The sequence below is a fragment of the Scyliorhinus canicula genome, unplaced genomic scaffold (assembly GCF_902713615.1).
Source record: "Scyliorhinus canicula unplaced genomic scaffold, sScyCan1.1, whole genome shotgun sequence".
In the NCBI taxonomy this organism is placed as follows: domain Eukaryota; kingdom Metazoa; phylum Chordata; class Chondrichthyes; order Carcharhiniformes; family Scyliorhinidae; genus Scyliorhinus; species Scyliorhinus canicula.
In genome coordinates, this window is record NW_024055744.1 from 743663 (window position 1) to 768253 (window position 24591).

Genomic DNA, 24591 nt, shown 5'->3' on the forward strand with positions numbered 1-24591 from the left:
ACAGTGCAGAAGGCCATTCGGCCCATCGAGCCTGCACGGCCCTTACAAAGAGCACCCTACTCAAGCCCACTTATCTACCCTATCCACCCAATCCCCGTGACTCAGTAAATCCACCTAACTTTTTTTGGACACTAAGGGGCAATTTAGCACAGCCAATCCATCAAGATCCCACAAACAGAAATGTGACTGTGACCAGAGAATCTGTTCAGTGATGTTTGTTGAGGGATGAATATTAAGCAGTAAACGAGGGAGATCTCCCCTGCTCTTTGGAATAACATCATGGGAACTTTTACACCCAACTGAGGGCAGATGGGGCCAGAGTTGAAGGTCAGATCTGGAAGACGGGACCTCTGACAGTGCAGTGCTCTCTCAGGACTGCATCAGAATATCAACCTGGATTTGATGCCCATGTTTCTGAAGGTGGATTTGAACCCACAACCTCCTGACTCAGAGATAAGAACGTAACCACTGAGCCACAAAGCACGGTAGCATTGTGGATAGCACAATCGCTTCACAGCTCCAGGGTCCCAGGTTCGATTCCGGCTTGGGTCACTGTCTGTGTGGAGTCTGCACATCCCGTGTGTGCGTGGGTTTCCTCCGGGTGTTCCGGTGTCTTCCCACAGTCCAAGGATGTGCAGGTTAGGTGGTTTGGCCATGATAAATTGCCCTTAGTGTCTAAAATTGCCCTTAGTGTTGGGTGGTGTTGCTGGGTTATGGGGATAGGGTGGAGGTGTTAACCTTGGATAGGGTGCTCTTTCCAGGAGCCGGTGCAGACTTGATGGGCCGAATGGCCTCCTTCTGCACTGTAAATTCTATGAAAACAACTAACATCTGCAAAATAAAATGGGAAGAATGTCATTTGAAACATGAAGGTCTTATGATCAACCTGAAGGAATATGAGAAAATGCAATGCTTAAAAATGATACAGGGAAGTTAAAGCAGAAGTCCCTCAGAGGATTAACAGCAGCAAAACGTTTCAGACTGCAGACAGTTATTATCACACAGGCTTTGAGATAACACCTCCAAACAACTCCTGCAGTAACCCAATACCTTTCTTTCAAGTTAGAGAAATTCTCGCAACGGTAAGTTTTAAGTTACATAATGGAAACAAGTTCTCCGTTTGATAATTATTTTAGCCAGCAATTGATTGGAGTTGCCAGAATCAAGTTTGAATTACTTGAAATAATGAAATTTGTGAATGATAGAAACTTAATGACTCCAGTTAAAAGTGGAAATGTGGAGATGACAGTTGCCTTTGCTACGGTACAATTCGCCGCAGCTAACTGCTTCTTCCCAAAAAGCAGCCAACACTTTGTAAAATGGGAAGAATATCATTTGAAACATTTGAAAGGAATATGAGAAAATGCAATGCTTAAAAATGATAAGGGATTAAAAGGCTGAAATACAACAAAATAATTAGCAGGAAGCTTCCCTGCCAGTGTTCTGACAAGCTAAGGTCATGCTAACACATTAAAAAGAGTTGTACTTACGCTTCAGCAGAATTTTTATTTTTCCCTTTTTTATTTTTTATAAATGTTTTTTTTATTGGGTTTTTGAACAAAGTATATTTACCGTTATGTACACAGGATAAGAAACACACACACATATATATATGTATAGAAGAGAAGGGCACACCCAAACATACCAAAGAAAAGAAAATAGTAAATAATTTTTAAAAAAACAATAAAAAATAAAATAGAATAACTGGTCGGGTATTGTCCACCAGCTCAACAGCAGCAACTCTGTACAACTGGCAAAATTATTTACAACACATAAGTGGGCGACTGTTGGTGGGTGGGAGGGAGGGGGAGGTGTGGAGACTAGGGAGGTAAATATACATTCGGGTGCCAGAGAAACAATTACAGTGGACAATACTCGAATGGGTTTGGTGTTGGTGTTGTCGCTTGCTTCACCCAGACGGATCTCGCTGCCGTCTCGCGCTCACCTCCGCTTCTGCCGTTCCTCCCGTCTTTCATCTTTATTCTCCTTGTTCCCTGCTCCTGGAGATGCCATGTTCGTTATTGTATCCCATGCCTTCCTTCTGGCTCTCATTTCCCTGCCCCCCCCCCCCAACCTCCCTGGTTCTCCTCTCTTATTCCCTGTCTCTTCACTCTCCCCCCCCCCCCCCCCCCCAACTCCTGTGATTCGCCTTTCCTTCCACTTAGGTTTAGCTGTGTCCATAGCCCCTCCCTCCTCCTCCCCCCCCCCCCCCCCCCCGGTATATCTCTCCCTCTCATGCTTTGGCGACTTTCCCCTGATTCTTGGCTACCTGGCTATTCTTACGCTTGTTCGTTGGCCACAAACAGGTCCCGGAACAGTTGGGTGAATGGCTCCCACGTTCTGTGGAAGCCGTCGTCTGACCCTCGGATGGCGAATTTGATTTTCTCCATTTGGAGAGATTCCGAGAGGTCGGACAGCCAGTCTGTAGCTTTGGGTGGTGCTGCTGACTGCCAGCCGATCATATTCTACGGCCCCACCACCACTTTGGACATTGCCTCAAAGAAGGCTGTCCAGTACTCCACAAGTCTGGGGCAAGACCAGAACATGTGGGCGTGGTTGGCCGGGCCTCCTTGGGGCTTTAGCAGAATTAAACATATGTTAACAAATGGACAAAATATATACGTCAATAAGCAGAAGATATTACTTCAGTAGAAGGCCATGTAAACAGTAAGGCTGCTAGACGGGTAATAGATACCCTGAATCGCTAGTTGCCAGCATGAGCTTTTACAGCTACTTCAGTGCATGGGGACTGCAGTACTGAGGAGCCGATCAGAGAATCGAAACTACTGAGAACGCCCACAGATAAAAAGGGAGATTATCAAGGGGGTCACGAAGGTCTGATCAACTCAAACGGAACACCAGAAGCATGATCTTTTACTTGTTGTAAAAACAGTGATTTTATCTTTTGAAACAAAATAAAGTAAGTTAAAAATGTACTCTAACCTGAAATAGTGGCTATTACAAAATAGTCAAAGTCTACTTTACTCTACCTCAGCAAAGCAGGACCCAGGATCGAAGCTTCTGGGTAGTAAGTATACAATATCTTTGTAGATATAGGTTACACCAGGAATAACTTGAAATATTAGTTTGACCCTGAATCACACCGACTTCAGTCTGCATTAAGGAGCCAAGGAGTGAAAATCCTTGTACACCATTTAAAGAATCCTTTTGCCCCTTTTTGGTTTAGGGGGAGGTTTCTAAGAAAAGTGGTGATAAAAATGCCCACCTCATCATTACTCTGGATTATTTCAGTTCTCAGACCTTTCGTTACTCTCATGGACAAGTGTCCAGGGTAACAGATTATCCAAAAAGGGGTTCAAAATCATAGATGATTTTAAAGCAGTTGATTAAGAAGCAACAGTTTAGATATAAACCATCAGCTGAATAGACAGAAAAGACGTATGACCCTGGATCAGGTGGGAACAGTTTACTGGACCCACATCAGGGAGATGCTGATCTCTGTGGCTGGAGGTGAGATTCCTCGGAATGGTTTACTGATCCCGGATCAGGGGGGATGCTGATCTCTGGGACTGGAAGTGAATTTCCTCGGAATGGTTTACTGATCCCGGATCAGGGGGATGCTGCTGTTTGGGGCTGGAGGTGAATTTCCTCGGAATGGTTTACTGATCCCGAATCAGGGAGATGCTGATCTCCGGGACTGGAGGTGAGATTCCTCGGAATGGTTTACTGGTCCTGGATTGGGCGGTACCTTTATGAATAATCTCAGCTGGGACATGAATTGAACCCACGCTGTTGGCCTCCCCACACACGGAGCAGGTTAACAGTCTCAGCCCAGTGTGAACTCGCTGGTGTGTCCACAGATTGGATGAATTAATGAATCAATCTTAAGTCAGGTCACTGCCCAGCCTTTCCCCAGTTTGAACAAGTTGGTGATTCATCAGGTCAGTTGAAACATTTCCACACACAGGGCAAGTGAAAGACTGTCCAACAGGAGACTGTGTAACTGACTGAATCCCTACACACACACGGCCGTCCCTATTATGAACTCACCGGTGACTCAGCACCTGAATGGTCTCTCGTCTGTGTGAACACGTTGATGGCACATCAGTTCCTCAGAACATTTATAGAACTTCCCACAGTCTGGACATTTAAAAGGTCTGTCCTCACTGTGAACCCACTGGTATCTCAGCAGGTTGGACGAATGAGCAAATCCCTTCTCTCACTTGGAGCAGATAAACGCCTTCTCTAGTGTGAATGTGCTGCTTGTGTGAATGAGAGAAGCGCTTCCCACATTTGGAGCAGGTGAATGTGCTCCCCAGTGTGAACCCGCTGGTGTTTCAGTAAGTAGGCTGTACAAATGAATCCTTTCCCACACTCAGAGCAGATGAATGTTTTATCCCCCGAATGAATGCGTTGGTGTGTCAGCAAGTTGGACGACTGAGTGAATCCTTTCCCACATTTGGAGCAGATGAACGGTCTCTCTCCAGTGTGAACTCGTTGGTGTGTCTGCAGGTGGGATGACTGAGTGACTCCCTTCCTACACACAGAGCAGGTGAATGGCCTCTCCCCAGTGTGAATGCACCGGTGTGTTAGCAGGTAGGATGATGTAATGAATCAGTGTGAACAAGTTGTTGGGACATCAGTTCCCCAGAACCTCCACAATGTTTCCCGCAGTCTGGGTATTTAAAAGGTCTCTCGTGAACGTGAACTCGCTGGTGTCTCAGCGGGTTGGCTGAGTGAGCTAATCCCTTCGCATACCTAGAGCAGCTGAACGGTCTCTTCCCAGTGTGGACTCATTGGTGTCAATAGGTGGGATGAGGGAGTGAATGTCTTCCAATCTCCGATTGTCTGTAATCAGCTCCAGCCTCACAACCTCCAAGGTCTCTGCACTCCTCTCATTCCAGCTTCCTGACCATTCCTAGTTTTATTCACTCCATGTTTGGTATCCATGCCTCGAGCTGAGGTCACAAACTCTGGAATTTCCTCCCCAAACCTCTTGACTTCTCTATCTTCCTATTCTTTTTAAAGATACTCGTTAAATCCTACCTCTGACCATCTGCCCTGCTCTCTTATCTTCTGTAAGAAGTCTTACAACACCAGGTTAAAGTCCAACAGGTTTGTTTCAAACACGAGCTTTCGGAGCACGGCTCCTTCTTCAGGTGAACACTTTAGATCAAATCCCAATTGTTTTCTTCCCTTGTAGCTGGTGTGTGGAGAAGATCATGTTCACTGTAGATCTGTCAGCACAGAAACCGCACTGTGCTTCTGGATAAACTCAGTCTGCATTCACCTGAAGAAGGAGCCGTGCTCCGAAAGCTCGTGTTTGAAACAAACCTGTTGGACTTTAACCTGGTGTTGTAAGACTTCTTACTGTGCTCACCCCAGTCCAACGCCGGCATCTCCACATCACTCTTATCTTCTGACATCAGTGTCAAATATTGCTTTTTAACCCACCTATGGAGCACTCAGAATGGTTCATTACATGAAAGGCGCTATATAAATACACAGTGTTAGTGATTTGTTAGTGTGGGTGGAGCTGGGCTGTCTGTCTTCACTGCAGCTATTTGATAAACATCATTTTTTAAAGGTACTCTCACATGACAATTCTGAATTCTCCCTCTGTGTACCTGAACAGGCTCTGGAATGTGCTGACTGGGGGCTTTTCACTGTAACTTCATTGCAGTGTTAATGTAAGACTACTTGTGACAATAAAGATTAGTATTATTAATAAAAATGTTCCGGCAAATTTCCATCCCACCCGCGATGATTCGCACAGCCGGAAATATGACCCCAACAAATGGGATGAAGCCAAATCTTTAAAAGTCAAAGTCTTTATTTCAAATCATTGCCGTGCTGTCAGGGGAAAGGGTTAACTTCTCTGCTTGTTTACAAAAGGGAAGAGAAAACATTCACAAAGCTTCCCACATCTTGTGAGCTCTGAAACATAACTTCAAGGCTGAAGTTTATCTTCAGAGATTGAAACATTTTGGTGCCTTTTCCAATTGTACCAGTAAATTGTGATTCACACGGAAAGGTTTACTTTCACTCAGTAATTAGAACATTTCACTTTCTCAACACAAACACTTTAGATCAAATCCCAATTGTTTTCTTCCCTTGTAGCTGGTGTGTGGAGAAGATCATGTTCACTGTAGATCTGTCAGCACAGAAACCGCACTGTGCTTCTGGATAAACTCAGTCTGCATGTAGATGAATCTTTTAAACATCACCCAAGTGAAGGTCTTCCCCTGACTCTAAGGAGTGAGATGTCCCTGTAGTTGATGCTGTCTCCTCTGTCACTGCTGTTTTTATTGCATCACACATGTTCCATGGACCAGTCTCACAGCCCAAAAGGGGAGGGCAGGAAGGTGTGACAGTCGATGGGACTTTCTGTGTGTGAGCAGTTCAGCTGGAATTCCATCCTTGCTGGGCACCTTTCTGCTTGCTCAGCAATCAATGGCCTTTTCCAGCTCAAATGATGAGGGTTCCTTGTCCAACTCAACCATGACAGGAAGCTGCAGGAGAGTCAAACAGAGACTGGGAGATGCCCGTCTCACAGGGGTACAGCTCACTGTTGTGTTCAACCCAACTCCTCCTCACTGTCTCACCATGACTGACACTGAGCATGCTCAGAGCACACACCCACACTGCACCTGTGCACTGGCCTCATACACTCACTGATAGGGAACTTTCTGCAGCGTGGGGGATTCTGGGTAACACAGCCACCATAGAGCAATTAGTAAACAGGAAGATTCTATTTCCCAGTTAGCAAAACAGAAGATCCACAGTTAGTCAAGATGCTGGGCATGAAGCACAATGAGAGGTTGGATACTTTATTTAATACAGAAGCACATTATTCTGATGATATGACTTAGACATGGGCAGCAAGCAGGCTGATCTACAGTATGTACAGTATTTACAACACCTGGGACACGGTAAATCATCTCATCAAACCAGTGATAGGTTTGTTTACTGTTCATAATTGTGACTGGGTCACACTCATGATTCATGCAAAATGCAACTCCCTAGGTTTTTTGACCCACTCCCTCCAGACCTGTTTTCGCTCCAAGGCTCTTGACATCTGCCTTCGTCTTTAGCCAGCCATGTATGTTCAGCTCACACTGCCCAACAACCAGCCTCTCCTGCACTGGGGCACAGGGTTTCCATCATCAAATATCTGTCCTGGCCACGCACATCAACGCTACAACCAAGAAAGCACAACAGTGCCAATACTTCTTCAGGAAACAAGGAAATTTGGCATGTCCACACTTACTCTTACCAGCTTTTACAGATACACCATCGAAAGCATCCTATCTGGCTGCATCACAGCCTGGTATGGCAACTGCTCGGCCCAAGACCACAAGAAACTTCAGAGAGTAGTGAACGCAGCCTAGTCCATCCCACAAACCTGCCTCACATCCATTGACTCTATCTACACCTCCCGCTGCCTGGGGAAAGCGGGCATCATAATTAAAGACCCCTCCCACCCAGCTTACTCACTCTTCCAACTTCTTCCATCGGGCAGGAGATACAAAAGTCTGAGAACACGGACGATCAGATTCAAAACAGCTTCTTCCCCACTATTACCAGACTCCTGAACAACCCTCTTATGGACTGACCTGATTAATACTACACTCAATGTAGTAGTATGCTTCACTCAATGCCTTTGTCTATATATCAACATTGTGTACCTTGTGTTGCCCTATTATGTATTTTCTTTTTAGTTTAATTTCTTTTCATGTACAAAATGATCTGTTTGAGCTGCTCGCAGAATAATAATTTTCACTGTACCTCGGTGCACGTGACAATAAACAAATCCAATCCATATCAAGGGAGCAATTTGCTTCTCTTACATTGGTGCACTGCATTTCCCTCATAACACTGATACGTGCGAGGTGATTCATTTTGGTCGGAGAAATTTGAATGCAGATTACAGGATCAATGGCTGGGTTCTGAGGAATGTGGAGGAACAGAGAGATTTTGGGGTTCATGTCCACAGATCTCTGAAGGTTGCCACTCAAATGGATAGAGCCGTGAAGAAAGCTTATAGTGTGTTAGCATTTATTAACGGGGGGCTTGAGTTTAAGAGCCGCAACTATGCTGCAACTATACATGATCCTGTTGAAACCCATTTGGAGTATTGAGGGGTAGTAGATATAGGACAGATGTCAGAGGAAGTTTCTTTACTCGGAGAGTAGTAGGGGTGTGGAACGCCCTGCCTGCAACAGTAGTAGACTCGCCAACTTTAAGGGCATTTAAGTGGTCACTGGATAGACATATGGACGAAAATGGAATAGTGCAAGTCAGATAGGCTTCAGATGGTTTCACAGGTCGGAGCAACATCGAGGGCCGAAGGGCCCGTAGTGCGCTGTAATGTTCTATGTTCTATGTTCTGGTCACCTCATTATAGGAAGGATGTTGAAGCATTGGAAAGGGTGCAAAGGAGATTTACCAGGATGCTGCCTGGTTTGCAGGATAGGTCTTCTGAGGAAAGGTTGAGCGAGCTAGGGCTTTTCTCTTTGGAACGGAGGCAGATGAGAGGCGACTTAATAGAGGTTTATAAGTTGGTGAGGGGGATAGATAGAGTGGACGTTCAGAGACTATTTCTTCGGGTGGATGTAGCTGTTACAGGGTGGCATAACTATAAGATACAGGGTGGGAGATATAGATATAGAATTTACAGCGCAGAAGGCGGCCATTCAGCTCATCGAGTCTGCACCGGCTCTTGGAAACAGCACCCTACCCAAGCCCACACCCTCACCCTATCCCCATAACCCAGTAACCCCACCCAACACTAAAGGCAATTTTAGACTAAGGGCAATTTAGCATAGCCAATCCACCTAACCTGCACATCTTTGGGCTGTGGGAGGAAACCCACGCACACACGGGGAGAACGTGCAGACTCCACATAGACAGTGACCCAGCCGGGAATCGAACCTGGGACCCTGGAGCTGTGAAGCAATTGTGCTAACAACTATGCTACCGTGCTGCCCTCGAAATATAGGAGGGATATCCGAGGTAGGTTCTTTACTCAGAGAGTGGTCAGAGTGCGGAATGGACTGCCTGCTGAGATAGTGGAGTCAGACACTTTAGGAACTTTCAAGCGGTTATTGGAGAGGCACATGGATCACACCAGAATGACAGGGAGTGGGATATCTTGATCTTGGTTTCGGACAATGCTCGGCACATCGAGGGCCGAAGGGCCTGTTCTGTGCTGTACTGTTCTATGCTCTATGTAACACAGTGGCATAGAAAGGTGACAGCACAAAACAAAGGCACTGAACAAATTGTATCTGTGCCAACTTTCTGCAACAGTCACAATCCCCTGTCATTGGCCCTGAACTCTGCAGAAATTTTTCTTCTGAAAAGATACGAACAGATGGCCAAGGAGCTGGAGTTGGCTATTCAGCCCAGTCTGCTCCACCATTTAATAAGGTCATGGCTGATCTGATAGCAACAGATAGTTGTCCAATTCTGTTTTCAAGGTATCAATTGAATCTGCCTCTACCACATTTTCGAGCAGTGCATTCATGATCCCACATGCAGCACAGAATGTTTTTCTTCACATCATAAGATATAGGGGCAGAATTAGGCCACTCGGCCCATCGAATTTGCTCCGCCATTCAATCATGGCTGATATTTTCTCATCTCCATTCACCTGCCTTCTCCCCATAACCCCTGATCCCCTTCTTAATCAAGAACCTATCTATCTCTACCTTAAAGACACTCAGTGATTTGGCCTCCATGACATTCTGTGGCAAAGAGTTCCACAGATTCACCACCCTCTGGCTGAAGAAACTCCTCCTCATCACCTGAGGAAGGAACTGTGCTGCTAAAGGTAGTGAGGCGAAACAAACCTGTTGGACTTTAACTTGGTGTTGCAAGACTTCTTACTCTGTTTTAAAGGATCGCCCATTTAGTCTGAGATTGTGTCCTCTGCTTCTAGTTTTCCCTACAAGTGGAAACATCTTCTCCATGTCCACTCTACCCAGGCCTCGCAGTATCCTGCAAGTCTTAATAAGATCCACCCATATCCTTCTAAACTCCAACGAGTACAGACCCAGAGTCCTCAACCGTTCCTCACATGACAAGCTCTTCATTCCAGGGATCATTCTTGTAAACTTCCTCTGGACCCTTTCCAAGGCCAACACATCCTTCCTTAGATACGGAGCCTAAAACTGCTCATAATACTCCAAATGGGGTCTGATAAGGGCCTTATGTAGCCTCAGAAGCACATGTATTCTAGCCATGGATACATTGCATTTGCCTTCCTAACTGCCGACCGAACCTGCACATTAACCTTTTGTTTTTACATTAAAACATTTTCTTTTAGAGAACCCAATTCATTTTTCGAATTAAGGGGCAATTTAGCCTGGCCAATCCACGTACCCTGCACATCTTTGGGTTGTGGGGGCGAAACCCACCCAAACACGGGGAGAATGTGCAAACTCCACACAGACAGTCACCCGGAGCTGGGATCGAACCTGGGACCTCGGCGCCGTGAGGCTGCAGTGCACCTGCACGTTAACCTGAAGAGAATCTTGAACAAGGACTCCCAAGTCCCTTTCTGCTTCTGCATTTTCCCATTTAGAAAATAGTCTATGCCTCGATTTCTCCTTCCAAAGTGCATAACCTCACACTTTTCCATATTGTATTCCATCTGCCACTTCTTTGCCCACTCTCCTAGCCTTGCTCAGCATTGCTTCTTTTTCTAATCACTTTTCAATGAATGCGATCTGTTTGTAATGTCCCCAATATGACTTGCTCAATCAAACGTCTATTGCAGATCCTTAGTTTTAATGTGGTCAAGTGCCTTTCCATTTGAGAACTGTTCAATAAAGTTATTAGAATTATTTGTAGCTAGGGCAGCACGTGGAGCAGTGGTTAGCAGTGGGAATACAGCGCAGAGGACCCGGGTTTGAATCCCGGTCCTGGGTCACTGTCCGTGTGGAGTTTGCACATTCTCCACGTGTCTGCATGGGTTTCACCCCCACAACCCAAAAATGTGCAGGTTAGGTGGATTGGCCAGGCTGAATTGCCCCTTACTTGGAAAAATAAATAATAATAATTGGGTACTCAACTTTTTTTTTAAAATTATTATTTGTAGATTCCCCACCAATCAGTTTTGTCCATTATCCTGAAGTGACCTTATTATCATTATCTAAATTTCCATTTACCACTTTTCTGTCCACCTGACCCAGTCCATGGCTTTCTCCCTCATTGTCTAAAACACATCAGCAACTTCTGTATAATCCTGGTGCATACATTTCAGTCTAAATCATTGATATATACCGGAAAACTGTGGAGCCCCACTGGAAACAGACGTCCAGGCATCATTCAGTCCCGGATGTGACTAACAGCAGCAACAACAGCTGAATCCAAACCCTGCTGTTGTCTGTGAACTTGAAGCACATACGGAGCAGTTGAACAGCCTCTCCCCAGTACCACATGGTAGCATATTGGTTAGCACTGGTGCTTCAAAGTTCCAGGGTCCCAGAATTCCCGGCTTGGCTCACTGTCTGTGCGGAGTCTGCACGTTCGCCCCATGTCTGCATGGGTTTCCTCCGGGTGCTCCAGTTTCTTCCCACAAGTCCAAAAATGTGTAGATCAGGTGGATTGGCCATGCTAAATTGCCCTTTGTGTCCAAAAAGGTTAGGTGGGGTTATGGGTTAGGTTGGAGGTATGGGCTTAAGTAAGGTGCTCTTTCCAAGGGCCGCAATTGATGGGCCGAATGCCCTCCTTCTGCACTGTAAATTCTATGATTCTGTTTCAGTGTGAACTCGCCGGTGTTTCAGCAGATTTGGTTTACTTTTAAATCTTTTTTCACAGTCAGAACATTTAAAAGGTTTCTGATCAGTGTGACCAAGTCGGTGTTTGGTCGGGTGGGATGACTGAGTAAATTTCTTGTCACACACGGGGCAAGAGTATGGCCTCTGCCCAGTGTGAACTCGCTGGTGTTGCAGAAGTTTGGATGAACACGTGAATCTCTTTTCACACACGGAGCAGGTGAATGGCCTCTCCCCAGTGTGAGTACGTTGGTGTACCAGTAAATTCTTTTCACGTTTAAAGCTCTTCTCACAGTCAGCACATTTAAAAGGTCTCTGATCAGAATGAACAAGTTGGTGTCTCAGGAGGATTGATGACTGAGTGAATCCCTTCCCACACACGGAGCAGGTGAATGGCCTCTCCCCGGTGTGAGTGTGTTGATGTCTCAGTAAATTATTTTTACTTTTATAACTCTTCTCACAGTCAGCACATTTAAACGGTCTCTGATCAGTATGAATAAGTTGGTGTTCCAGGAGGGATGATGACCGAGTGAATCCCTTCCCACACACGGAGCAGGTGAATGGCTTCTCTCCAGTGTGAATGCATTGATGTGTCAGTAAATCCTTGCTGCTTTTAAAACTCTTCTCACTGTCAGCACATTTCAAACGTCTCTGATCAGTATGAACAAGTTGGTGTCTCAAGAGGTCTGATGACTGAGTGAATCCCTTCCCACACACGGAGCAGGTGAATGGCCTCTCCCCAGTGTGAATGCGTTGATGTGTCAGTAAATCCTTTCTGCGTTTAAAGCTCTTTCCACAGTCAGCACATTTAAATGGTCTCTGGTCAGAGTGAACCTGACGGTGAGCCCGGAGGTTTGACATATCATTAAATCCCTTCCCACATTCCAAACAGGTGAATGGCTTCTCCCCAGTGTGAGTGCGTTGATGTAACAGTAAATCCTTTCTGCTTTTAAAGCTCTTTCCACAGTCAGCACATTTAAACGGTCTCTGGTCAGTATGAACAAGTTGGTGTGTCAGGAGGTCTGATGACTGAGTGAATCCCTTCCCACACACGGAACAGGTGAATGGCCTCTCCCCAGTGTGAGTGCGTTGATGTATCAGTAAATCCTTTCTGCGTTTAAAGCTCTTCTCACAGTCAGCACATTTAAACGGTCTCTGATCAGTATGAACAAGTTGGTGTCTCAGGAGGTCTGATGACCGAGTGAATCCCTTCCCACACACGGAGCAAGTGAATGGCCTTTCCCCAATGTGAATACGTCGATGAGTTTCCAATTCAGATGGGTAATTGAATCCCATCCCACAGTGCCCACATATCCACGGTTTCTTGGTAGTTATCGACATGTTATCAGGTGCAGGTGGGATGCAGATTTGAGGTCACTATCAGATCAGCCGTGATGTTATTAAATGGTGGAACAGGCTCACGGGGCTGAATGTCCTATTGCTGCTTCTTCACTCCTTTGTTGCGAATGTCCTTATGTCTCTCCAACTTGGATCATCAGTTGAAGCCTGAGTACGGTGTCTCCCTGATGTAAATGCTGCAATTTAATTTCATGCTTTGTGATTGGTTAAAGCTCAGTTCCCGTTAATTTATTGCTTCTTTTTTGTATGGGGGGGGGGGGGTTTGTTCTTTCTGTTCTTAGTATTTTCTGTTATTGATATTTTGTGAAAATTTGAATAAAAATTATTTTTTTTAAAAAAAGCTCAGTTCCAGCTGACTGGAAAATTACTTCGATGTCTGTGTCTCGGTGCTTTTCCAATCACAGTGATTTTTGAAATTTTTTCCTAAAGACAAAACAGACAAACATTTCTCCTTCCACGTTGAAAGGCCGGTCCTGATGAATCAAGTGACTCTGTCAGATCTCGACATGATGTTTGCATCTGCAAATATTCTGTAAAAATGAAATAAAAAATGCAATGAAAATCTCTTATTGTCACATGTAGGCTTCAATGAAGTTACTGTGAAAAGCCCCTAACCGCCACATTCCAGCGCATGTTCGGAGAGGCTGGTACGGGAATTGAACCGTGCTGCTGGCCAGCCTTGGCCTGCTTTAAAAGCCAGTGATTTAGCCCAGTATGCTAAACCAGCCCCGGAGATTACATTGAAAATGAAAAAAGATTACATTGAAATACTGTGTATGTATAAGACACAAACAGGCCATTCTATCACAGATTCTGCTGCTGTCAATACTCGGCACACATGTCCGACTGTCACACCTATCTCATTTCAACCTTTCAGCTGATTTTCGATTCCATTTTCTCTCATGTGCTTGTCGCGTTCCTTTTGAAAACATCTCAGCACTTTCCTCAACTGCTTTGCACGGTAATGAGTTGCACATTCTGAATCATAAATAAATAATTTTGTCTTCATAACTATCTTGTATTTATGACTTGTTGGTTGTTGATGTTCACTCTCTCACATCGCCCCTCTCCATTTAATCTTTCCTGAGAGCTGTAATCTCTCATGTTACAAAAGTCATCACTGTCAATGCAGGATAGAAATCGCAGAGACAGTTTGTTATGTGCAAATTCTCCAATTCTAATCCCCTGTAAAAGGAGTTTACAAAAGCCATCACTGTCAATCCAGGATAGAAATTCTGAACAGGCAATTCTAGTTTCTCTGGAACATTTTTTCCTCTCTTGTTCCCCCAAAGCTGTAAATCCCCGTCCCACACACTCTTCCTCTCCCTGGGCTGAAATCCAAACCCATCTCACCATCTGCACCATTTCTTTCCTCCACTCCCAGTTTTCTCCCTCCCTCTCCTCTGCCTGGGTCCAGTTCTCCAGCTCCTGTCTGCAGTCTGACAATAAAATCAATGGGTCTTATTAGGGGTTTGGGGCCTCCAGCGGGTGTTTGTGAATCCTCCCCGCCCACCTGCCAGGGTTTCCTTCCTTGCCAGATTTCTCATTGATTTGAGTGCAAAGTGTCAGCTCTTATTTATTATCCCCCCACCCCATCCTGTGATGTGAACCACCCTCCAGTGTGTGAAGCAGGATGGTGCCCGTTAACCTGGGCCTGTTCCCGGGAGGGAGGGAGAAGCTCTGCAGCTGCAAACCAGAGAGCTGACAATGATGGTGAAGAGTTTGCTCCAGCTCACAATGCCCGGGGACTGATTGACGGCGGGTTTGGACCAATAGGAAAAGGGGGCAGGGCTGGAAGACCCAACAAGAGCGGCTGATCCTGAAGATTAGATAACTGAGTGAATCCTTTCCCACACTTAGAGCATGTGAACGGCCTCTCCCCAGTGTGAATGCGTTGATGAATCTTCAGCTTAGATGGGACTCTGAATCCCTTCCCACATTTCCATGGTTTCTCCATGTTTTGGGTTTCCTCGTGTCTCTCACTTGTCTTCACAAAGAACATGTTCACTGTCTCTCACTGTGAATGTTGTGATGTTTTTTCAGGGTGTATATCTGGTTGAAGCTCTTTCCATAATCAATTCACTGGAACACTCTCACTCGGGTGTGTGTTGTGTGGGTCTCGGTGCATTTCCAGTTACACTCACGTTTAAAATCTCCTTCTCGCCGATGATATTCAGAGCCCGATGATATTCAAATCAGAAGGAATCAAGTGAGTTTGTCACATCGAGACGTGATGTTTGAGATTCTGTCTATAATTCCTCCTCTTCGAATATCCTTTAAAAACAATTAACAAAAGTCATTATTGTTAGTACAGGATAAAAATTCAGAACAGACAATTCTAGTTCCTATGGAACATTATTTCCTCTCTCGTAAATCTCCATCGTGCAGAATCTCCCTCCATTCTCACTCTGCTGTATCTAATATTCACCCTCCCAATTCTCCTGAAGGTGCTGATTCATGTTGATTGACAGATCCAAGCTCAACTCACTGCTTCCTAACCAGGACACAGAGATTATAATAGGCGCAAGAGTAGGCCATTCGGCCCACCGAATCTGCTCAACCATTCAATGAGATCCTTGGCCGATCTACCTCAGCACCATTTTCCCACACGATCCCCATATCCCTCAATATCTTCAATATCTAGAAACCTATCAATATTTGTCTTGAACATACTTGATGACTCAGGCTCCACATTCTTCTGGGATAGAGAATTCCAAAGCTTCACCACATCCTTGAATGAAGAAGTCCCTCCTCATCTCAGCTTTCTCTCTATTTTCCTGCCTGAACCCCATAACCCTGAACTCCATTTTCCATCAAATATCTGTCGAACCTGTGTTTGAATATAATCAATGACCCCCAGACTTCGCTGCTCCCCGTGGCAGAGAAATCCAAAGACTAACCTTCAGTGTTTCCATGAGTGACTCTGTGGTGAGGTTCCCGTACCAGCCTCCCCAGACAGGCGCCGGAATGTGGCAACTAGAGACTTTTCACAGTAACTTCATTGAAGCCTACTCGTGACAATAAGCCATTTTCATTTAATTTTTTCATTTCATATTCTTTTTTATTGTCACAAGTAGGCTCACATTAACACTGCAATGAAGTTACTGTGAAAAGCCACTAGTCGCCACATTCCGGCACCTGTTTGGGTACACAGGGAGAATTCTGAATGTCCAGATTACCTAACAGCACATGTTTCGGGACTTGTGGGTGGAAACCGGAGCACCGGGAGGAAACCACGCAGACACGGGGAGAACGTGCAGACTCCACACAGAGTTACCCATGTGGGAATCAAACCCAGGTCCCTGGCGATGTGAAGTAACAGTGCTAACCACTGTGCGACCATGCCGCTACATTAGATATACCTCTGCCCAATATTAATTTACTGTCCCTGAAACGTCAGCCATCTCCTGCGGAAACCAGCCCTTTAGTTGGGAACATTAGGAAAGAGATCATCTTTTTAACTTAACAAATAAATGAATCAAGCTGAGGGACACTGCAGCCTAGGTTTTAGTTGCCTTGGGCACTAGGACCTGGCCTGGAATAGACTATGAAGCTCCGCCCATTAATTACGTCACCGCGCATGCGCATTGCGCCATCTGAATCAAGATGCGGCCGTTAAACTGGGCCTGTTATCGGGAAAAAGACCCGAAGCTGGAAATGCAGGACCTACAGGTACGTATTCCTGGTTTAGGACCTTCACGCGGTGTTTAAAAATTCTCTCCCTCCAGAGCTGGCTCTATCGCTTCGTTCGGATTTCCACGGGTAACGCTGCCCAGGAGACAAAGAAGCGTCTCTTTCCCAGGCGCCACCACACACTGCGAATGCTCTAACTACTCCCAGGTAATGCGCCTGCGCACTGCTGTCCTGCGGTGTCGATAGGGGAGATTCACCACCGCGGGGAATGCCGGGTAATAAACACGCCATTCATCATCCCAATTAGTGAATAGTGATTTTTGTTTGCTATGATGTGAAGATTGGATGGATGGGATGAAAATTATACAGAAACCCAAATGTGCAGGCCCTCAATTATAAACCAGAACGAAGGGGAACATAAATTAATTTTCATTGAGGTACAATGATAAGTATTGGGCTGGACCAAGTTCCCACACCAGCGTGCAAGTGTTGGCGTTTTACGTCAGGAAAATTGGCACAAAACAGCCTCCGATTCCCTGCTCCGGGGGAGGGGGGCTGGGGGCTGGCAGCGTATAGGTCCCATCTCTAGTTTTTGATACGGCCTGGAGGATTGCAAGATCTGTGGCCACGCATGCGCAGGGTGAGGCCAGCAGCAGCCTCGCCGTGCTTCAAGGCAGACTGTGCCCGCGGACCCGGACCGCAAAAGTAGTATCCACTTTGGCTGCTCGCATGCTGCAGACCCCCCCCCCCCCCCCCCCCCCCAATGCTCCCAATCCCAATTGAAGCCCCCCCTGCCAGCGGATCGGCCCTCCCCTGACTGAATAGGATGCAAGGTTCCCGAGCGGCTGGAACCATGAGAATCCGACGTTGTTGGGAACTCGGCCAGTCGGAGACGGAGCACCGCGGGGCGGTCCTCAGGCAATGGCCTCAGGCCATGCGGCATACTCCGAGAATACACCGATTTTCAGGGGCAGAGCATCAGAAAACCGGTGCCGACCCCGAGTTCGGCGTCAAAAGAGATTCTCCTCCCTGTCGCCGAACGCGATTTCGGTGTCAGGGATCGGAGAATCCAACCCCTTGTTCTGCGTACAATCCAGACAGATCATTCCTTAGTTGAAAAACAGAGGATATACAACAGATACACAATGTAAATACATAGACACAAACATCGGGTGAAGCATACGGAGTGCAGCACTACTCAGTCGAGAAGTTCGTGGAGAGATCAGATCAGTCCATAAGAGGGTCATTTAGGAGTGTGATAACAGCGTTCAAGAAGCTGTTTTTGGATCTGTTAATACGTGATCTCAGACCTTTGTATCTCTTGCCCAAAGGGAGTAATCTTTGATGATGCTGCCCACTTTCCCCGGGCAGCGGCGGATGTAGACAGAGTCAATGGATTGGAGGCTTGTTTGCATGATGGACTGGGTTGTGGTCATGGCTCTCTGTAGTTTCTGGTGGTGTGCTGAGCAGTTGTCACAGCAGGCTGTGATGCAGCCAGAAGGATGTTTTCTATGCTGCATCTGTAAAAACCAGTGAGAGTCAACGTGGACATGCTGAATTTCCATAGTTGAGAGAGCTGAGATTCTCCAGTATTATCTGTTTTGTATTAAACACAGTGTGAGTATGTGTTGTCTTTTTAAATATGTGAAGACAAGTTAGTTCCTTTCAAAAAGCTCTCTGTTGTTTCACAACAACTAGTGTGTGCACAACAAGATCCAAACAGCAAGGAGACAAGCGACCGATTGATCCAGTTTTATTGGTGCTGTCAGGTATGAATGTTGGTCCCACTGGACCAGGAGATCTCCCCTGTGGACAGTGTGTAGAGCTGCTGAGCTCTCCTGAGATGAGAGTGGAGCTGATTGAGCTGTCAGGCTGCAGTGAACCTGGGAGACCCGCTGTCTGGGATCTTTCCTCTTCATTCAGACTCCCAGCTGAAGATGGTTCCGCAGTAAAAACGTTAACTTTGAAGATCAATCCCAATTTAATCTTTGGAGCAAATTTATAACTTTTTAAATAATGTACAGTGCTACAGGGAGAAGGCAGGAGAACGGCACTTGGTGAAAGGCTCATTCAGAGAGACAGTGCAGACACGAGGGGCCGAATGGCTTCCTTCTGTGCTGTAACAGTCTGTGATTCTGTTGTGCTCATGCAGAACCTTTCACACCCTCAGAATATCCGATTTGGTTCACAGCCAATGATGGATTCTGGAAAGAATAATGAGGAGAGACAGTATAAACTGAACAGTAGAATTTTAAACAGAGCAGGAACAGAGTGGCCTGGAGTTTATGGACACATATGTTAGAAGGTGGCAGGACAAGTGGATGAGGTGTCAAAAATGTGCAACGGATCCTTGTTGTCATTGAAATGGGCAGGAGTACAGAGACGTTATTGTAAACGTTTATTGAACCACTGATGGGACTTCAGCTGGGTCTCAGGACCACTTGTGGGCAGCACGATTTAGAAAGGAGGCCAATGTCTCAGAGAGGGAGCAGGGGAGAATCACCAGAACGGTACCAAGGTTGAGGGGTTTCAGTTTTGTAGACAGACTGGAGACGTTGGGATTTCCTTCCTCACAGCAGAGAAGGTTAGAGGGAAAGTTATTGCTGGTGATCAAAATGATGAGAGGTTTCTGCGGGTAGATCGGAAGAAAACGTTTCCACTGTGAGGAGAGTCAGTAAACTCTGGAATTCCTTCCCTAAATACCTCCACCTCATTTTCCTCCTTTGGATACTCCTTAATTCCTACTTCTTTGACCAGGTTTTTGGTCACATTTGCTCTATAAAATCCTTCCAGTGTTAAATGATAGCATCTCCCATGAAATGTTTTGGGATGTCAGACAAAATATACAGGCTTGGGCTGACTAGTGCCGAGTAAATGTGTGCCACACAAGTGCCATCTCCAATCAGAGACAATCTAACCATCATGCCTTGACATGCAATGGCATTACCATCACTGAATCTCCCACTATCAACATCCTGGGGGTGGGTGACCATTGACCTGAAACTGAACTGGACTAGCCATATAAATAGTGTGGCTACAAGAGCAGGTCAGAAGATAGGAATTCAGTGGCGAGTAACTCACCTCCTGACTCCCCAAAGCCTGCCCACCATCGACAAGGTATAAGTCAGGAGTGTGTTGGAATGCTCACCACTTACCTGGATGAGTGCAGCTCCAACAACACTCAAGAAGCTCAACACCATCCAGGACAAGGCAGCATACTTGGTTGGCACCCCTTCCACAAACATTCACTCCCTCCACCACTGACGCTCAGTAGTAGCAGTGGATGTACAATCTACAAGATGCACTGCGGGAACTCACTAAGACTCCTGAGACAGCACCTTCCAAACCAACGACCACGACCATCTAGAAGAACAGAATCAGCAGATATCCTGACATCAAGAACACACCAGACACCCCCACACACACTGACTGACACACCCACACAGACACACACTCAGGCATGTAGCCACTACCATCTAGAAGGACAGGAGCAGACTGACTGACACACCCACACAGACACACACACTCAGGCATGCAGCCACTACCATCTAGAGGGACAGGCGCAGACTGACTGACACACCCACACAGACATACACACTCAGGCATGTAGCCGCTACCATCTAGAGGGACAGGAGCAGACTGACTGACACACCCACACAGACACACACACTCAGGCATGTAGCCGCTACCATCTAGAGGGACAGGGTCAGACTGACTGACACACACACACACACACTCAGGCATGCAGCCACTACCATCTAGAAGGACAGGAGCAGCGGATATATATTTTTTATTACATTTTTATGGGATGTGGGCGTCGCTGGCTAGGCCAGCATTTATTACTCATTCCTAGTTGCCCATCAGACGGTGATGGTGAGTTGCCTTCTTGAACTGCTGCTGTCAATGAGGTGTAGGTACACCCACTGTGCTGTCAGGGAGGTAGTTCCAGGATATTGCTCCAGCGACAGTGAAGGAGCGGTGATATATTTCAATATCAAGGCACTGAATGACTTGGTGAACCTCCAGGTGATGGGGTTCCCGGTGTCTGTTGCTCATGTCCTTCCAGATGGTAGTGGTTGTGGGTTTGGAAGGTGATGTCTAAGGAATCTTGGTGAGTTACTGCAATGCATCTTATAGATGGTACACACGGCTGATGGATTGATCGATTGATTGTCACATGTCACTAAGTACAGTCAAAAGTATATTTCTGTGTCCAAGAGAACGTACATGGTGCGTACACAGTAGACAAGAAGAATAATTGACAAAGAAAATAATTGGTTTTATTGTCAGTCTGCAGACAGGAGCTGGAGAACTGGACCCAGGGAGAGGAGAGGGAGGGAGAAAACTGTGAGTGGAGGAAAGAAATGGTGCAGATGGTGAGATGGGTTTGGATTTCAGCCCAGGGAGGAGGGAGAGTGTGTGGGACGGGGATTTACAGCTTTGGGGGAACAAGAGAGGAAAAAATGTTCCAGAGAAACTAGAATTGCCTGTTCAGAATTTATATCATTCACTGACAGTGATGGGCAGCACGGGTGGCGCAGTGGGTTCGCCCTGTTGCCTCACGGCGCTGAGGTCCCAGGTTCGATCCCGGCTCTGGGTCACTGTCCGTGTGGAGTTTGCACATTCTCCCCGTGTCTGCGTGGGTTTCGCCCCCACAACCCAAAGATGTGCAAGGTAGGTGGATTGAATACGCTAAATTGCCCCTTAATTGGAAAAAAGTAATTGGGTACTCTAAATTTAAAAAAAATTTAAAAAAAAAAAAAAAAATTAAAAAAAAATTCACTGACAGTGATGATGTTTGTAAATTCCTTTTACAGGATATTAGAAAGGAGGATTTACAGATGTGAGACTGAAACCAAACATCATCTGACAGTCACTCAATTCATCAGGACCTGAAAATCCTCAGACTTTGAATGTTGAAGGAGAAACGTTTGTCTCTTCTGTCTGTGAGAAACACTTTTAAACATCAGTGAGACTGGAAAGATATCGAGACAAACACACCCGAGCGAGAGCGTTCCAGCGAACTGACCAGTTACACAGCCTGAAGAAATATCACACCATTCACAGCGAGGAGAAACTGTACACATGTCCTGTATGTGGAGAAGACTTCAACTGATCATCCAACTTGGAGAGACACAAGGACACTGGCACCATGGAGAAACCATGGAAATGTGAGGACTGTGGGAAGGGATTCAGTTATCCTTCCCTGCTGGAAAACCATCGACGCATTCACACTGGGGAGAGGCTGTTCACCTGCTCTGTGTGTGGCGAGGGATTCATTCAGTCATCTGGCCTTTGGTCTCACCAGCGGATTCACACTGAGGAAAAGCTATTCATCTGCACCTCCTGTGGAAAGAGGTTCAGGCATTCTTCAGCACTCACTGTACATCAACGCACTCACACTGGGGAGAGGCCGTTCGTCTGCTCCGAGTGTGGGAAGGGATTCACTCAGTCTTTTCACCTGCTGTCGCACCAGCGTGTTCATAGAGGTGAGAGGCCGTTCACCTGCTCTGTGTGTGGGAAGGGATTCACTGGATCATCCCACTTACTGTCACACCAGCGAGTTCACATTCAGGAGAAACCATTCAGCTGCACTTCCTGTGGAAAGAGTTTCAGACAGGCATCCTCCCTCATTGCACACCAGCGGCTCCATACTGGGGAAAGACCGTTTACTTGCTTTGTGTGTGGGAAAGGATTCACAGTTTTACCCACCCTTCTGAGACAGCATCGAATTCACACTGAAGAGAAACCATTCAGCTGCACGTCCTGTGGAAAGAGTTTCAGGCAGTCATCCAACCTCACTGCTCACCGACGCACTCACACTGCGGAGAGACCATTCACATGCTCCGTGTGTGGGAAGGGATTCAATCGGTCGTCCAACCTCACTGCTCACCAGCGGGTTCACACTGGGGAGAAACCGTTTACCTGCTCAGTGTGTGGGAAAGGATTCGCAAAGTCTTTCAACTTGCTGGCACACCAACGCACTCACACTGAGAGACCATTCAATTGCTGTGTGTGTGGGAAGGGATTCACTCAGTCACGATGCCTCCAGAGACATCAGCAAGTTCATAAATGACCGCAGGCGTTGGATTCTGCTGTTGTTGCGGTTGTTTGACAATATTTTGTGCCTGCTGATGTTAACCCCTATAACTGCTGGACATTAATCTGCCATTTATTGTGGGGGCTACAGTGTCTATTTCTAAAAGCACCATCTGTGATCTTTCCTCTTAATTCAAGAACTCTCAGCAGAAACCTGTTTAGAATTAATTTATGAACTTTTGCTTCAATTCTAATCAATCTTTGGTGCATAATCTACAATTGAGTGACTGAAATATCCAACTGCAGGGCTTAAAATATATTTTTTAAATGGCTCTTTTTGAGATTTTCTCGAGAGATGCTCTTTGATTTTCAGGAGTTAATTTTTGGTTTCCCGGGTCTCCTTTTCCACTCTCACTAACTCCTTTATTAAGTGATGTCGTCACGTAATCACATTACCGTCTGTATTTGTGTTGAGTTTTTTTTTAAGTTTACTTCTTTTACATAAGAACATAAAAACTAGGAGCAGGAGTAGGCCATCTGGCCCCTCGAGCCTGCGCCGCCATTCAATGACATCATGGCGGATCTTTTGTGGACTCAGTTCCACTTTCCGGCCCGAACACCATAACCCTTAATCCCTTTATTCTTCAAAAAACTACCTATCTTTATCTTAAAAACATTCAATCAAGGAGCCTCAACTGCTTCACTGGGCAAAGAATTCCATAGATTCACAACCCTTTGGGTGAAGAAGTTCCTCCTAAACTCAGTCCTAAATCTACTTCCCCTTATTTTGAGGTTATGTCCCCTAGTTCTGCTTTCACCCGCCAGTGGAAACAACCTGCCCACATCTATCCTATCTATTCCCTTCATAATTTTAAATGTTTCTATAAGATCCCCCCTCATCCTTCTAAATTCCAATGAGTACAGTCCCAGTCTACTCAACCTCTCCTCGTAATCTAACCCCTTCAACTCTGGGATTAACCTAGTGAATCTCCTCTGCACACCCTCCAGTGCCAGTACGTCCTTTCTCAGGTAAGGAGACCAAAACTGAACACAATCCTCCAGCTGTGGCCTCACTAACACCATATACAATTGCAGCATAACCTCCCTCGTCTTAAACTCCATCCCTCTGGCAATGGAGGACAAAATTCCATTTGCCTTCTTAATCACCTGTTGCACCTGTAAACCAACCTTTTGTGATTCATGCACCAGCACACCCAGGTCTCTGCACAGCAGCATGTTTTAATATTTTATCATTTAAATAATAATCCAGTTTGCTGTTATTCCTACCAAAATTGATAACCTCACATTTGTCAACATTGTATTCCATCTGCCAGACCCTAGCCCATTCACTTAATCTATCCAAATCCCTCTGCAGACTTCCAGTATCCTCTGCACTTTTCGCTTTACCACTCATCTTAGTGTCATCTGCAAACTTGGACACATTGCCCTTGGTCTCCAACTCCAAATCATCTATGTAAATTGTGAACAATTGTGGGCCCAACACTGATTCCTGAGGGACACCACTAGCTACTGATTGCCAACCAGAGAAACATCCATTAATCCCCACTCTTTGCTTTCTATTAATTAACCAATCCCCTATCCATGCTACTACTTTACCCTTAATGCCATGCATCTTTATCTTATGCAGCAACCTTTTGTGTGGCACCTTGTCAAAGGCTTTCTGGAAATCCAGATATACCACATCCATTGGCTCCCCGTTATCTACCGCACTGGTAATGTTCTCAAAATATTCCACCAAATTATTTAGGCATGACCTGCCCTTTATGAACCCATGCTACGTCTGCCCAATGGGACA

General features: G+C 45.9%; 2 protein-coding genes across 2 annotated transcripts; one reads left to right on the forward strand and one right to left on the reverse strand.

Moving 5' to 3' along the window:
* Positions 1-881: 881 nt before the first annotated feature.
* LOC119960835 (zinc finger protein 774-like) lies at positions 882-13211 on the reverse strand. Its single transcript, XM_038788421.1, has 2 exons — positions 12374-13211; positions 882-886 (listed from the first exon to the last, which is right to left on the reverse strand). The coding sequence occupies exons 1-2, from the start codon at positions 13083-13085 to the stop codon at positions 882-884; spliced, it is 717 nt and encodes a 238-aa protein (XP_038644349.1). The 5' UTR covers positions 13086-13211.
* A 3496-nt stretch (positions 13212-16707) lies between these two features.
* On the forward strand, positions 16708-23229 carry LOC119960886 (zinc finger protein 229-like). Its single transcript, XM_038788473.1, has 2 exons — positions 16708-16775; positions 21554-23229. Exon 2 carries the CDS (start codon positions 21889-21891, stop codon positions 22810-22812), a length of 924 nt encoding a protein of 307 aa, XP_038644401.1. The 5' UTR covers positions 16708-16775; positions 21554-21888; the 3' UTR covers positions 22813-23229.
* Positions 23230-24591: the final 1362 nt, after the last annotated feature.

Excerpts from the sequence above, each read along its gene's own strand:
- LOC119960835 (XM_038788421.1), bottom strand. The coding sequence starts at position 13,085 with ATGTCGATAACTACCAAGAAACCGTGGATATGTGGGCACTGTGGGATG.
- LOC119960886 (XM_038788473.1), top strand. The coding sequence starts at position 21,889 with ATGGAGAAACCATGGAAATGTGAGGACTGTGGGAAGGGATTCAGTTAT.